We start from the raw sequence: 13,698 nt of genomic DNA on the forward strand, positions 1-13,698 counted from the left end.
GAAATAATTTTGGTTTTGGATTCTATTCTACCTGGTCGAGGTCATTGAATGCAGTTCTCCCTGATTTCTGATTCCCAGATGTCCACTCTGTTTAAGTCCACTTCGATTACGTACTGTTGAATAAATCCTCATTTGCTCTCTACATGTATGAGGCGATTCTTGGTTTTAGAACCCGAAAAGTCGATTCTTTTTTGATTCACCGCCATCGGAATTCCAAGAAGGATATCGTCCCGTCTTAGTCGCTTTCTGGCCTCGGGACGCTTTTTGCGCTGTTCTCATTTAAAGCATTTTATGGCATTTTGTTTAAGTTGCCGCTTCATTATGATTTTTATTGCCACTTTAGCATGGCTCCTCCAAAGGAGTTGCCATCTCTCATTTTTCAGATCTCAGGTGGGAGGAGGCATTGTGTAGGTCTCGTTCTGTTTGAATACTACGAGGAGGTTGGATGTTCAATGTTGGACCTTGGACCTTGGAACCGAGAGCTCAGCATAAAAACCGCTTTTAGGGCTCGATATAATTTTAGTTATTCATTTTTATTCCCGACTTCTGCGCGCGAATTCACTGCGCATTTCGGCCAGGTGATTGCCCTTTCGGGCATTTCTTAAGAGGTATTCGGTTTTAATATCCTTTCTGTCCAAATGGGAACTGTTCTTGTCGTGATCCCCTTTGTTTTCATCTATTTCAATTTGAAATGATATCGCTCTACTTAATGCAGACCATAAATTTGATGCACTATCGCTGGTAGAAGTTTAGAACTATAAAGGCAGACATTTCAATTTTCAGTCGTGCGTCAACAATTTCCAAAATAGAGAAATATAAGCAAAATCCAAATATATAATAATAGATTGTAAGTTTAATAAATAAATTTAAAGCATAAAGATTGCGATAATTCTTTTAATTCACTTAGATTTTACTAAAAGTCTGCTCTTGTACAGTTCAATGAGCTGTTGGACGGTAAATCCTCCAAAAAACCCAATTTCCTCAGAAAAGCTTATGATTCCCCCACCACAGCTTAGCCTCACCCAGGTACAGAAAGAGAATTAAAACACCTAAATGTCTCTTTCGAACAACTTTTTCTTTTATGGATCATCCTTTTCGGACCAAAACTAAACCCAAAAGAGACGCTGAAGAAGCCAAGGTCTTCCCGTTATCGAGGGCCGTCAGAATTTGATTCAAGAGCCACGTAACCATAGATGCCCATAAAGACATTATTGCTTCGATGCCAGACGGTACCCGGTGAACTTGACAATGAACTTTCGGTAGACCAAAATTCTAGGGAAAACACAGCAAAAGCTTCCATAACTATTTCCTGTCCTGTCTCTGATTCTTTGAGGAGCTAAGATACCTAACATGCCTAACAATAAAGGCCGAAATACATTTCGGATGAATCTCATTCAGATGCACTTCGCACATTAACGCCCTAAATCTGGGATTTGAATCCGATCCCTTGATCATGTCCTTTATTCTTTATTGTGCGTTCGGTGTGGAAATGTCTATGAAAGAGAGCGATAAATACAGTAGTGCTTCCAGGAACTGGCTGGTCGGCGGTCTCTTTCTTAGTCCTCTTTTGGTCCTCCTTTGATGCCAGTCTTCATTCCATTTCACCCATTAATCAGGGAGTCAGAACCCCTCGATTAGGGATAAGGAGGGCAAAAATCAATTAAAGTCCCAATGCTTCTTAGCCCAGGTTAAGCCCGACCACACCCTCTTGGGCAACCTTAGTTCTCCCCATATGACAATGGCTATTACAATGTCCCCATCGGCATCCATGTTTGAAGCTCCTCTTTTGAATACCATATCAACCACTAAAAGAGTGTGTGCTTTAATTGTAGCCTTTTTTTGTCAAAATATTATTAACAGAAGTGCTAAGAAGGTATAGGAAACATTTTATAGACATTGACGTCAATGCTTCAAAATGGGGTAAAGTGACAGGCAATTGAGCGAGCACTTTTCCACCCATTCGGACGCAGCATTATTAGCCAAGTTTACAGACACATTTGTCAATTTTATGGTGGCAACAGGGCGATGTATGGCTTTCAAGCTTTTTGGCGAAACGGCAATGCGGCATTTGCAATTATTATGAATCATTTCCGGACAGCTTTGTTGAGGGGGTTCAAGTGGTTGAAACATTTAATTTAGGAGGATTGAATGGAGAGGGGTAAGTTACCGTCGACGCATCGCGATGAGAAATTGTTTAATTCATTTTGCCAATAGGGCATACATTTTATATTTTTGTATTGAAATATTTTTTAATGCTTAATACCAATATGTATATGTATAATATACCTTAAATACTTCTTTCTATTTTCAGTTACTTTAAAAATATATATTGTGCCATATCATTAATAATATCTGAAGCGATTCGATATATAAACTATAATTAATATTTCTGGACATAACTCTTTTATTGACTTACTTTTATGTCAATATAGAATATTTAAAAACGGTATTTTGGTTCTGTCCAGTTGTCTTATGTTTTTGTTTCTATTTGATGATCGATGACGGCATCGGCTTGACCTCTCGGAGTACGTTTGATTTTATAGAACAAGTTTTCTCCTTTCTTATACTATAAGGAAAAATTATAAAAATTGCTGAAAATGAAACATGGCTAGAATTCGTTTTTTAACATTTTTTCAATCTGAGAAAAAATTTCCGATTAGTCTTAAAATAACTAAACCAATTCGTATACCCGTTAATCGTAGAAGAAAAATGAAATTCATATAATAAGTAGATGGATTTGCTGACCCGGTGAGGTATATATGTATTCCTGAACATGATCAGTAAACGAGTCGATCTGGCCTTATCCGTATGAACGTCGAGATCTCGGGAAATACAAAAGCTAGAAGGTTGAGATTAAGTATGCAGATTCTAGAAGAAGACGCAGCGCAAGTTTGCGACTACGCTGAATCTACTGCTAAAAACTGCCACGCCCACACTTCTTAAGAATTTGATTTATTTTCACAAGCTGAGGAACGGTAGGGTCGAGGAACTCGACTACAACGTTCTGCCTTGTTTATTTCTTAACAAAAACTTAGTAGCCGTTTGGGTTGGAAACCACCTGACCTTAGGTCTGGTAGCAGTTATTTAATTTATTTTTTTTATTTTATACAACTTGCTCGCTGTTTGTTCCCCCTAGCCCTGAAACACAAGCTGTCAAACGGTGGAGGTGATAAGTCTAATGAATGCGATAAGCTTTATTTCAATTCGCAATTTTCGTGTGGCATTTTGGCAAAAAAAAAAACTCGTCGGACATACATGTTGCCACAAACATAAAGTGAATACATAATGTTGGGTGAACGACTCATACACGATTGTGGCAAATCAAATTCTTTTAACACGGGACGGGGAAAGGCGAGTGAAGATATTTTAGCATATATTTAGCACATCTGTTAAATCCATTTTTTTACTCTCCGTTTTCGGCCAGATATGGTTAGAAAAGAAAAAAATTAGTACATACCCCCATATATAATAAGAAAAAAAGAGAGAGTCAGCAGAAGTACGGGGAGCTTAAGTGTAGCAATCAGAACATCACAAATAGTAAATAAATTAATAATAATAATAATCATATCCAAAAATATTTTTATTCCTAACCTATCGCATTGTTACATCGAGGGTGAAATTCAAAATAGACAAAAAGTTGGGGAATAAAATGTGAAAAAAGTGGTAAAATGTTTAATAGTGTGGGCGTTACTGTTTTGTCGGTGTGAGGTGCGTGGCCACCAAAGTGTTTTTGGTATAACGATAGAAATTGGTAAGACAAACAATATTGCGAAGAAAACCCGAAGCATTTTTAAAAAGTGCGAACGTGGCAGTTTTAAGGGTTTGTGGGCGTGGCAATAATTTTTGGCAATTCGATAAAAATGTACAGGACCAAATATATGAAGAAATATAAAATATTTTTCAAAATGACAGCCAGCAACCATACATATATATAAATAAATGTCGGAGACCCTTCCTTCTACCTGTAACATACTTTTCCACGAATCTAGTATTGGTTGATATATAATTATGCTGTGTATAAGACCAAAATCAGTGTACATTTCCATTGGATTCACCAACCGGATGGTTCCGGATGGTAATGCAAAATATTCATCTAAGAAACGAAAACACCTAGAATTAAACCTGAACTGATATGACTTATGCACATATCAGTGAGGTGGGCAGTTCAAAGCAATCACGATGCTCCAAGTTATTATCGCAGTGCAGTGAAAAATTCACAGTCACCGTCGCCAATTGCCAATAAAGATCGGCCATTATACAACAGAACCGCGTTGAAGACGATCGACGAGGTCGTGGGTCTTATCTTATCACCACCTGAATTGAGGCATGCCTCCAGAATGACGAGGGCATCCGAAGATAATGTGGCCCGCTATTTTCGGCCGGGACTGGACCTATGCGACGACCTATGCTGATGACGGGAGTCTGCCGCTGATATGGTGCAATGCAAGGCTCCAGTCGGGGGTATAAAAGACCCAGTTTCGGTGCAGTCAAGACAACAGACTTTAGGTGTTGGTCGTTGAGCGAACCAAAGCCGGAGCAGTTGAGGAACCAAAGAATAGCAGCGAGAGGACCAAGGATGAAGTTGACCCTTGTTATATTGGCTCTCGTAGCCTGTGTGACTGCCTTTAGCGTGCCCACGCAGAAGGTAAAGATCGCCGACAAGAACTTCCTGGAGAAGCAGAAGTTCCTCTTCGAGATCGTTCACCGTATTGATGAGCCTCTAATGTTCGAGGAATGGATTAAGATGGGCCAAAAGCTGATCACCGACAAGGCTCAATACGAGGTGAGTGCATTAAGAACATCACTTTCTTCCTGAAACCCTAGCCATTTCCTTGTAATTCCCCACAGACCTTCGATTTCTACATGGAGAAGCTCTGGGAATCCTACAAGCTTGGAGCCCTGCTTCCCAAGGGAGAGTTTTTCGGAGCCCTGGTCAAAACCCACCACAAGCAGGCCTACGGTCTGTTCAACTTCTTCTACTACGCCAAGGATTGGGAGACCTTCGTCCGGAACGTCGCATGGGCCCGCATCCACGTGAACGAGGGAATGTTCGTCTACGCTCTTACCCTGGCTGTCATCCACAAGCCCGAGTTCGAAGGTCTGATCCTACCACAGATCTACGAAATCTTCCCCCAGTACTTCTTTAACAGCAAGTTCGTGTACGCGGCCGAGAAGTTCGATTATGAGGTCTTCAGCAAGCTGACCATGTACGAGAAGGAGTACAAGGATATCCTTTACAAAGACTACAGTGAGTTCACCGGCAATTTCTATTTCTACACCAAGGACTGGAAGACATGGCAGTGGTACAAAATGATGGGTCTAGACCAGGAGTGGTACGTCGAGGACAAGTACTTCCTACGCGAAAACCTCTCTCAATTTGTGAACGATCCAAAGTACGTTGATGTTGTCAAGGGCCTAAAAAAATTCTACATGCCTGTGGACTACACCCGCGACATCGATTTTTTCAACGATGAAACTAAGATGACCTACTTCACCGAAGATCTTGGCTGGAATGCTTACTGGTACTACTTGAACATGGACTACGCCTTTTTCTTAAACGGAAAGCAGTTCGGATTGGACAAGGACCGTCGTGGCGAGTACTGGATTTACAATGTGCAGCAGATCCTGGCACGATACTACCAGGAGCGCCTGGCCAACGGTTTTGGCGAGATCCCCGAGTTCTTCTGGTACAAGCAAATAGAGTACGGCTACGATCCCCAGCTGATCTACTACAATGGCATTGGCTACAGCTACCGAAAGAACTACTATGACTTCTACACCTACGGCAAATTTGAAATGTACAGCCAAATCCAGAACTTCTTCAGTCGCGTCTACAAGGTCCTAGAGACAGGATTTTACAAAACCGCCGACGGTCAGGTGTTCGACCTTCACAAGCCCGAGGCTATTAAGATTGTGGGCAACTACCTGCAGGGCAATGCTGACACCTTTGACAAGTACTTCTTTAACTACTACTACTTGCTGGCCCATATGTACTTCGCTGATGTAGACTACAACGACATGGAGGTGTTCCCTAACGTTTTCCTGAACTTCGAGACTATGCTGCGCGATCCCTTCTTCTACACCTTCTACAAAAAGTTCACCGATGTGTTTTACACCTTTAAGTACTACCTGAAGCCCTACACCCAAAAGGATCTTTTCTACGAGGGCATTACCATCAAGGATGTCAGCGTCAGCAAACTGGTAACATACTACGACATTGTGGACTTCGATGTGACCAACTTGCTCAACGACAAGATGACGTTTGTCGACGGCCAGTACATATGGGACAAGGCTCTGTTGGCCCGTCAGGCCCGCCTTAACCACAAACCCTTCAACTTCGAATTCACTATTGATTCCGACAAGGTGCAGAAGGGAGTTGTCCGCGTGTTCCTGGGCCCCAAGTTCGATGAATACGGCCGCGTGATACCACTAGACTACAACCGAAAGAACTTCGTGCAGATTGACAGCTTTGTGTACCCCTTCATTGCCGGCACCAACACTATCAAGCGCAGCTCCAAGGAGTTCAGCTGGACCGCTGAGGACAGGATTACATACACCGAGCTCTACAAGTACGTGATGCTGGCCAGCGAGGGCAAGTACGACTTTCCCCTGGACATTAGCGAGCCGCATAACGCCTTCCCCGACCGCCTGGTGCTGCCCAAGGGATGGGAGCAGGGCATGCCCATGCAGTTCTACTTCTTTGTCTCGCCATTCGCCGAGACGTACGAACAGTTCTCTAACTTTGATTACACCTACTCCTCGGGAGTTGGCTCCGGCACCCGGTTCGTGGACACCAAGCCCTTCGGCTATCCCTTCGACCGCCAGATCGATGAATCCGACTTCTTTGTGCCTAATGGCTTCTTTAAGGACGTCAAGGTCTACTACGTCGACACCTTTGCCAAGTACTTTGAGAAGAAGTACACCCAGTTCGGCACCTTCGACTACTCCATTGAATACTAAGCCACACTGGATCTAGCTCTTAGCAATGTCGCAGGCAAAAAAACCAATACCAAAAAAATATATAAACGAATTTAAAATAAAGAAATACTGAATAATTAAATATTCATAATCTTGTTGTTCGCATCATTAACAAGCCTTGCCTTTTCAGATCACCAGAAACACAAAATGTCTTTTGCACTAAAAGCTAAGTAAACCCGCTTAGTGCCGTAACATGGGCTAATGGCGTTCGGCGGCGCCTGAGTCACATTGAAACCGAAAACTGGACGCTGAAATTTTTTTCTTCTCCTATTCTGCTTGTGGGAAAAGAAATATGTGTAATAAAACGCTGAGCCCTGAAGGCTAGTGGTCAAATACTAAACGCAGAAGGGCGAAGTCCTTGAGCAGGAAACGGCAAGGGTTCGTTAAACTTTCAACGCCAGCTAAGCCCGATACGAGTCCTGATTCCAGTCTCCCTTTTCTGCTTAGCTTCTAGAAGGCGTATGGCGATGGAAGGGAGGCCAGCTCGTGCGTTGCTTTCTGGCTACGCACATAATATCGACGCACTTTTTAAAAGTCTCTGGTTCCACCATTTGTATTTGGTGCGTCACTCCTGCCAGCTTATGGGTATCGTCTGGCGGTGAGGCGCAGAAAAAAGGAAATGTGAAAAGAAAAAAACGTAAAAAAAACTGCCTGAAGCAACCACCACATACAACATCAGCATCAAATGGAGTGCAGAGGGGAAGGCTTTAAAGTGGTATAATGTGGTAGCAACCCAGTCAAAGACCTAAACAAAAGAAACCCCAGACGAAATCTCGCCTTTTGCCCATGTGCGTGTGCGCTCCACTCGTCCCCCCAAGAGATTTGTCTAAAGCTCCTTGGACTTCCTGGTGCGTAACGCGATAGCCTGGCGCACTTCAATCAATTCAAATTCCTTGAGCTTGTCTTGGCCCCAGCGCTCACATTTTAATTGCCCGGCGGGCGGAGGTAGCTTAACCCATAAATTATAAACATTTGCCTAAACTTCTCACCTATATGGTTTCTTTTAGCTTAACCCATAAATTATAAACATTTGCCTAAACTTCTCACCTATATGTTTTCTTTTTTTCCAAAGTTAAATGTATATTAATGAAAATATAATTCAAAATAAATATCGCGAAGAAAGGCTGAGTTGAAAAATTGAGTTGACGTAAGCTCTGTCTTGATCTAGTTTAAATTAATAGTCAAATGCCGTATCGTCAATGAAAAATATTTTGGAAGCTTATTAAGTAACTAACGTTTTAACAACGATAAGTGTACACCACATGTGGCTTTTTTCGCCCCTTAACCTGCTTTTACTTGTTCATCTCGCATTTTTTGTTTTGTTTGCACAAATTAGCAGTCGACGACCCCTATATATATTAGTTTACGACCTGAGAATGGAAAAGCAGCCAGCCACTAGCTCGAAGAGCATGAATCCGGGTTTCAGGGGGGGGGGGGGGTCAGATTGCCGTTTTATTTCACCTTAAGGCTCTTTGGTTAGATGCCTGGCTGTCCAGACACGAATGAACTTAACTGAAGAGCTCAAAAGCCCCAGAGGGAAGTCCTTCGCTTGTCGCCTTATTGCACGGAAATATGTTGCCACAGTTTAAACCGCTCGAAATAAATATGCAAGTAATAGTGATGATCGGCTACTTAATTGTGCATTTAATATTCAATAATTATTTCATTACTCGTATGCCTTTCTTACTAAGGCTTTGTATTCCAACAGCATTTATAGCCCTATCGAGAGATTGGCCGCTCCTCTTTTTCTCAGGGTCTTCGGATTTCTAGTCAAGAGTTTATCTGAATACGGCTTCTGGCACTTGGCTTTTCACATTCTGATTCGTCTGTTACCCTGTTCCTGTAGCCCTGTTCGTTGACGTTAGTTTTTTTTTTCACTCTTTCCTCGGGTGCGGCACCTTTCGCACTGGGCTGGGCGTCCCCTTCACTACGTCCCTGGCCGAGCTGCTACACTAAATTGGTTCTTGCCCGTTCTGTTTTGGTAGCGAAGCTCACAACACAGAGAAGTTTTCCCGCCAAATGTCTCGAAATGGGGAAGCGAAAAGCAAAATAATCCAAAGCGAGCAGAACTCAACTCAACCGAGCCGACTTCAGCAGACAATAATACATGGTAAGTCCTAGGTCGGTTACAAAAACACCTCTGGCAAATGGCAACAAAACTGGCTTGACTCCACCACTAGCATCACCAGAGACCAGACCACAGAACTTGACGCATGGGAGGACAGAAGTTCGAAACCCGGACCGAGGCAGATGCGGGCCGAGGATGAGGTTGGTCGCTCCGTCATTGTTGTTCTGCTTTCCGCCGTTTCAATATAAAAATCAACAAACGAAAATCATCAGCAAATTGTGTGCACTGCACAAAATGTAGAATTTGACACATCAGGTTTATATTGTTTAGATGATTTTTAACATACATCATATCGAACTGCAAAATAAAAAACAAATTAACGACGATGTAAAACACATAAAATGAAAGTTGTAAAACACCAAATACAATTTAGATATCAAAAGCATTTATCGCATAAGCTTTATGCTATCGTAGTCTTTGTTTTGCTGTGCCATTCCATTTATTCCATTCTGCCCCAGCACCGAATCCCTCTCATTCCAATGCTCTCGCTCCATTTGAATGTGAATGAACCCGACCAAGGACAATGATCTACGTTAGCTCAGACTTACAATCAGACCATCGGGGTTTATAGCTCAGGTCCACTTCGTGGACCACGCCCCTAACCAGCCAAGATTTTCGCTTTTATTTTCGTGTGCGATTTATTTGGCCGAGGGTTGATTTTTTACGACTGCGGCAACGGGTAGCAAAAGAAGAGGGAGAAGCCGACGTCATTGACATTGCAAATTTGACGAGGGCAACGCGGCAGAAGCATAGAAATCAGAACAGCAGACAAAACAAATCGTTAAATTTTTACCACCTATACCGCTCCTCCAGCAAAAGTCTGCCTCGAGCTTAGAAAACATTGGCTGGATGCTGTAGACAGACAGATTGGGCATCCAAAACATAGACAAAAAGCATTGTCAAACTATAGTGAACAATCTGAGTATTAGCGGTTTACTTTAACTGGTATGGGGTTAGTATAGTATGGTTATGTTACAAAAAGCGTGGGGTTCATTTAAAATCATGACAAATTGAAATAATTCCGTAATTATCTGTTCGCCGTAGCTAGCAGCTGCCTGCAACTGGATACGTTACGTCACTAAATATTTAGTGACAAGGACGAGCCCAATAAAGGACTCCACTCCCACTGCAATCAAACGAAAGTCTCCCTTAACTCTTAAAAACCGATGTATTTAAACGTAAACGTCTACCCCAAAAGTATGAAAATGAGAACAAAGTCCGCTGTCTGTTGTAAGACCAGTTAGTGGCTCTCCTTCTCGTTGGCCGTATACTTTACTAAAATTTGTGCACCTGCCTTTCATGTGTAGTTTTGCACCTGCTCCACCGTAATCATCATCATCGACGCAGGCGGTGAAGTTGAAAGCATCTCCGACTGCTTTTTGTTTGTTTATTTGTTTTCCCGTTGTCGGGATTATTTATATGTGTGGCAGGGAAGCCCAATGCAGGTGCAGTTCAATGTCCTTTTTGCCAACGGGATCAGTAACTCTATCAAGAAAAGCAGAACGAAAGCATTAACTGCTGCTGAAAGAGGACATATTACTGGAACGTCCTATGATCGCACATAATATCTTTCCAAGTCAAATTTTTTAAATATAAAAAAACAACACTGAATTCAACTTCGAATAATTCAGAATGAGTTAATATCCCTTATATCACACGTGTGAAGCTGTCGATAACCGGGAAAAATTATAGTGATTGTTTTACTTATTCAGTGCGCAAACCTAGACATAGAAGACGACGACTGTATTCCACTTCTGTACTAAGTGCTTTGGTTGGGGGCAAAGCCTTTCTGCCAGACGACAGCCATTATTGCTCTTCGGCTCCGTCCGACCCATCCACTCAACAAAAATGTACGTGTCTCTGAACTTTGACCCTCAGACAGTGCTGTTGCTGTTGCGATTAAGAATGTGACATTTGTGAACCTCTCCACCGCCTACATACTATGGCGCCTGTGTGTGTTGCTGGCATTGGTTGGCACTTTTTATGCGAAATTAATTTAGAAAATTATTTGTTGGAACCGAAACATACCAGCTCTAAAATAGAACGATACGGAATTTACGTTTCTAGTGAAAATGTGAGTGACACTTATCGGTTTAAAGGGTTCATAAGTGGTTGTGTTTGTGACCCACCAGCGAAAGTCTATATCCACACAAAAAAAAAAATGAACACGAGACGCAATTCTTTTTCCATCTGCTCGCCCTTCCACTGAAGCTTGTTCTGGAGGGGCATGACACCTTGATTCTTTTTTCTTCTTCTTATTGTGTTTCCGTTTCACTTGCTCGCCAACGTTATACATACATACATACACGTTATACATACATACATACATACATGTATCTAAAAAAAAAAACATGAATAATTACGACTCTCCTAGATCCGACTCCGCGATTCTGAATCTTCCTAGAGTATTTTTCGCACACTTTTTTTGGGCGGCGAAGATATATACCAAGGTTGTTGGAACGAGACGGGGAGACTGGGAACGTGGAATGGAGCACAGGCGCGTAAAAAATACCCAAGCCGCAGACAGTGCAATAACAACAAGCGGGAGAACGCAGTAGGGTTGGAGAATTGGGTGGGGGGGGGGGGGGGGGGCGAAGAGACATGAACAGAAGACCCAAGGCAGAGGTCCAAAAAACAGAAACAGAACCAGATGGAAAATGGAATGGAATCGAAGCACAGTTAAAGGAATTTTGCTGTATACGTTAATGTGTGCTTGTTTTTGTGTCTGGGCACACACTCATAAACAATGATGAACGGGGTGAATGGACGCAAGGTGACGTCGCAACGCGGTCGAAGCCGCTGCTTCTGCACATTGGGTTGGCGAATTTGGCGCCGACAACATTCCCCTTCTAAAATCGCGCTTTTGAATTTTCCACCTTAGGGTTAAACCATAAATTTCTAAGTTGCAAGTCCACATAAATTATCTTTTAATCGAAATAATTTACATTTCACTTTTCTCCAAATCTTTCTAAATGTAAATAAAATTTAAACAGTGACCAGTTGTGTAGAAAACGTCAAACTATCTCGTTTTTGCGAAGTGTTCCCCATCAAGCGCCACAATGGGCGTGGCACTTGGCGGAGAGTGAGAATTGAGGCATAATAAAAGAAGGAGGAGGGAACGAAGAAATCATCGAGAGAAGTTTTGGTTCAATTCAGTTCGTTTCGATTCATTCTCGTCTACTGGCGTCTTTCTGTGCCTCTTCGGTTATTTGTTTATGGCTGTTTTGCTTTGATCCCCTTATTCTGTCTGGGGGCACAATCGTCTTGTTTTTGCGCTTATTGCTATTGCTCTACACTTTCCCGCTATTTGGCTACTCCACGTCTGGACTCTTGACTATTAAACCCAGCTAAAAGAAGTGCTAGGCAGATATTTTAGAAATCGAGGGATTAAATTAAATTTTGCATTTACTTGCATTTTATTGAAATTTTCTTGCATTTTTTATTCACATTCCCTCCATCCTTTCCCATTTTATTGAGTGCAGTGTCGTTGATATGTGTAGATATGTATATATGTAAAATATGAAGATATTCCACAATTATTCAAGTATTTTCATAACTTTTCCCCGTCAATTTTCGGAAACTCCGCTAGGAAACTAGGTACAACATAGTCCATTATCCGATTCAGAATCCGACTCATATTCGTCAGCCGAATCCGTGGGACAAAAGCCTGATAAGGTCGATTGTAGTTCAGTATAAAAGTAGCTCTTCTCGTCCTCTGTGACTTCCATTTCTATATCTCTGTAGCGCCTAGGTGAACCGAAGTTTTGGAGGTGCATGGCTCTATTCACGAGAACCTTTAAATGGATCTCCTCATGCTCCTGACAGACCCTAAGTTGTTTGTATTCCTGCTTGTCTCTATAAGTCTTGCACTTCTTGAACATCAGTCGATTGGACTTTGCCTTGAGCTCTTTTATAATCCTGTTCTGCGCATCAATAGCGTTGACCACCTCCTGATACTCCTTGTACATTGCCTGTTGCTCTTCATCGTCTTCATCGCTCTCATTGAGGAGCTCAAAGGGATCCTTCTCCTCCACCTCGAACTTATCTTCCTCTTCAACGTCCTGTTCGTCTCCTTCGCCCTCTCCCTCAAAATCTTCAGCAGCTTCTTGTCCTTCATTTTGCTCATTATCAACGTCTCCAGAGGCTTCTTGCTCCACATCAGACATTGCTTCGGATGTTAGGGATAAATTGTATTAAGCGATGCAGGGGTATTAGTTTACATAATTATGAAATACTTTAATAAACCAAATTTTGATATATAAATCAAATACAAATTGTTGTAGTAGATTTATCATGTGATCGACAAACGTAAACATAAAACTCCACACCTTAGAGCCAGTAAAATCTCAGTTTACTGCACACAACAACTACTTTTATTATTTCAGTTCGCCATTTTTTTTAGCACTTCAATAACTTCCGTTTCCGTTTCCCTCGTTATTAGATCTTTTCATATACGATTTATTGTTCTTCTGCCATCATGATAGCTGTTGCGCCGTTAACTTCATTCCTTCTACAATCTCATCTCTCTTATTTCACGCTTTTATTGACTCAGTGATTTCTTGTGGCTGGATCCGGTGGATTACGTTTCAAAG

The 13,698-nt window shown here is 42.0% G+C and overlaps 2 protein-coding genes and 4 long non-coding RNA genes across 7 annotated transcripts, besides 2 other annotated features; 3 read left to right on the forward strand and 3 right to left on the reverse strand.

Annotated features, from left to right (window-relative positions):
* Nucleotides 1-2,704: 2,704 nt before the first annotated feature.
* Nucleotides 2,705-2,969: a mobile genetic element.
* Nucleotides 2,970-3,679: 710 nt separating this feature from the next.
* Nucleotides 3,680-3,991: a mobile genetic element.
* Nucleotides 3,992-4,491: 500 nt separating this feature from the next.
* On the forward strand, nt 4,492-7,057 carry Lsp1gamma (Larval serum protein 1 gamma). Its single transcript, NM_079144.5, has 2 exons — nt 4,492-4,783; nt 4,849-7,057. The coding sequence occupies exons 1-2, from the start codon at nt 4,577-4,579 to the stop codon at nt 6,958-6,960; spliced, it is 2,319 nt and encodes a 772-aa protein (NP_523868.1). The 5' UTR covers nt 4,492-4,576; the 3' UTR covers nt 6,961-7,057.
* Nucleotides 7,058-7,199: 142 nt separating this feature from the next.
* Nucleotides 7,200-7,956, forward strand: lncRNA:CR44510 (long non-coding RNA:CR44510). The gene has a single exon (NR_124734.1). It is a non-coding gene; the product is annotated as a long non-coding RNA:CR44510 (long non-coding RNA).
* Nucleotides 7,957-8,565: 609 nt separating this feature from the next.
* Nucleotides 8,566-9,104, reverse strand: lncRNA:CR44511 (long non-coding RNA:CR44511). The gene has a single exon (NR_124735.1). It is a non-coding gene; the product is annotated as a long non-coding RNA:CR44511 (long non-coding RNA).
* On the forward strand, nt 8,913-9,458 carry lncRNA:CR43150 (long non-coding RNA:CR43150). The gene is made up of 2 exons (NR_133139.1): nt 8,913-9,088; nt 9,159-9,458. It is a non-coding gene; the product is annotated as a long non-coding RNA:CR43150 (long non-coding RNA).
* A 799-nt stretch (nt 9,459-10,257) lies between these two features.
* Nucleotides 10,258-11,163, reverse strand: lncRNA:CR43988 (long non-coding RNA:CR43988). The gene is made up of 2 exons (NR_073902.1): nt 10,828-11,163; nt 10,258-10,591 (listed from the first exon to the last, which is right to left on the reverse strand). It is a non-coding gene; the product is annotated as a long non-coding RNA:CR43988 (long non-coding RNA).
* Nucleotides 11,164-12,006: 843 nt separating this feature from the next.
* On the reverse strand, nt 12,007-13,394 carry CG13405 (uncharacterized protein). 2 transcript variants are annotated; one of them, NM_001259593.2, is made up of 2 exons: nt 12,516-13,394; nt 12,007-12,453 (listed from the first exon to the last, which is right to left on the reverse strand). In NM_001259593.2, the coding sequence occupies exon 1, from the start codon at nt 13,270-13,272 to the stop codon at nt 12,700-12,702; it is 573 nt and encodes a 190-aa protein (NP_001246522.1). In that variant the 5' UTR covers nt 13,273-13,394; the 3' UTR covers nt 12,007-12,453; nt 12,516-12,699. The 2 variants fall into 2 exon arrangements, with proteins under 2 accessions (NP_001246522.1, NP_611999.1); NM_138155.3 differs by lacking the exon at nt 12,007-12,453 and having other exon boundaries at nt 12,548-13,332.
* Between the last annotated feature and the right edge of the window lie 304 nt (nt 13,395-13,698).

Source organism: Drosophila melanogaster, chromosome 3L (assembly GCF_000001215.4).
Source record: "Drosophila melanogaster chromosome 3L".
Lineage (NCBI taxonomy): Eukaryota > Metazoa > Arthropoda > Insecta > Diptera > Drosophilidae > Drosophila > Drosophila melanogaster.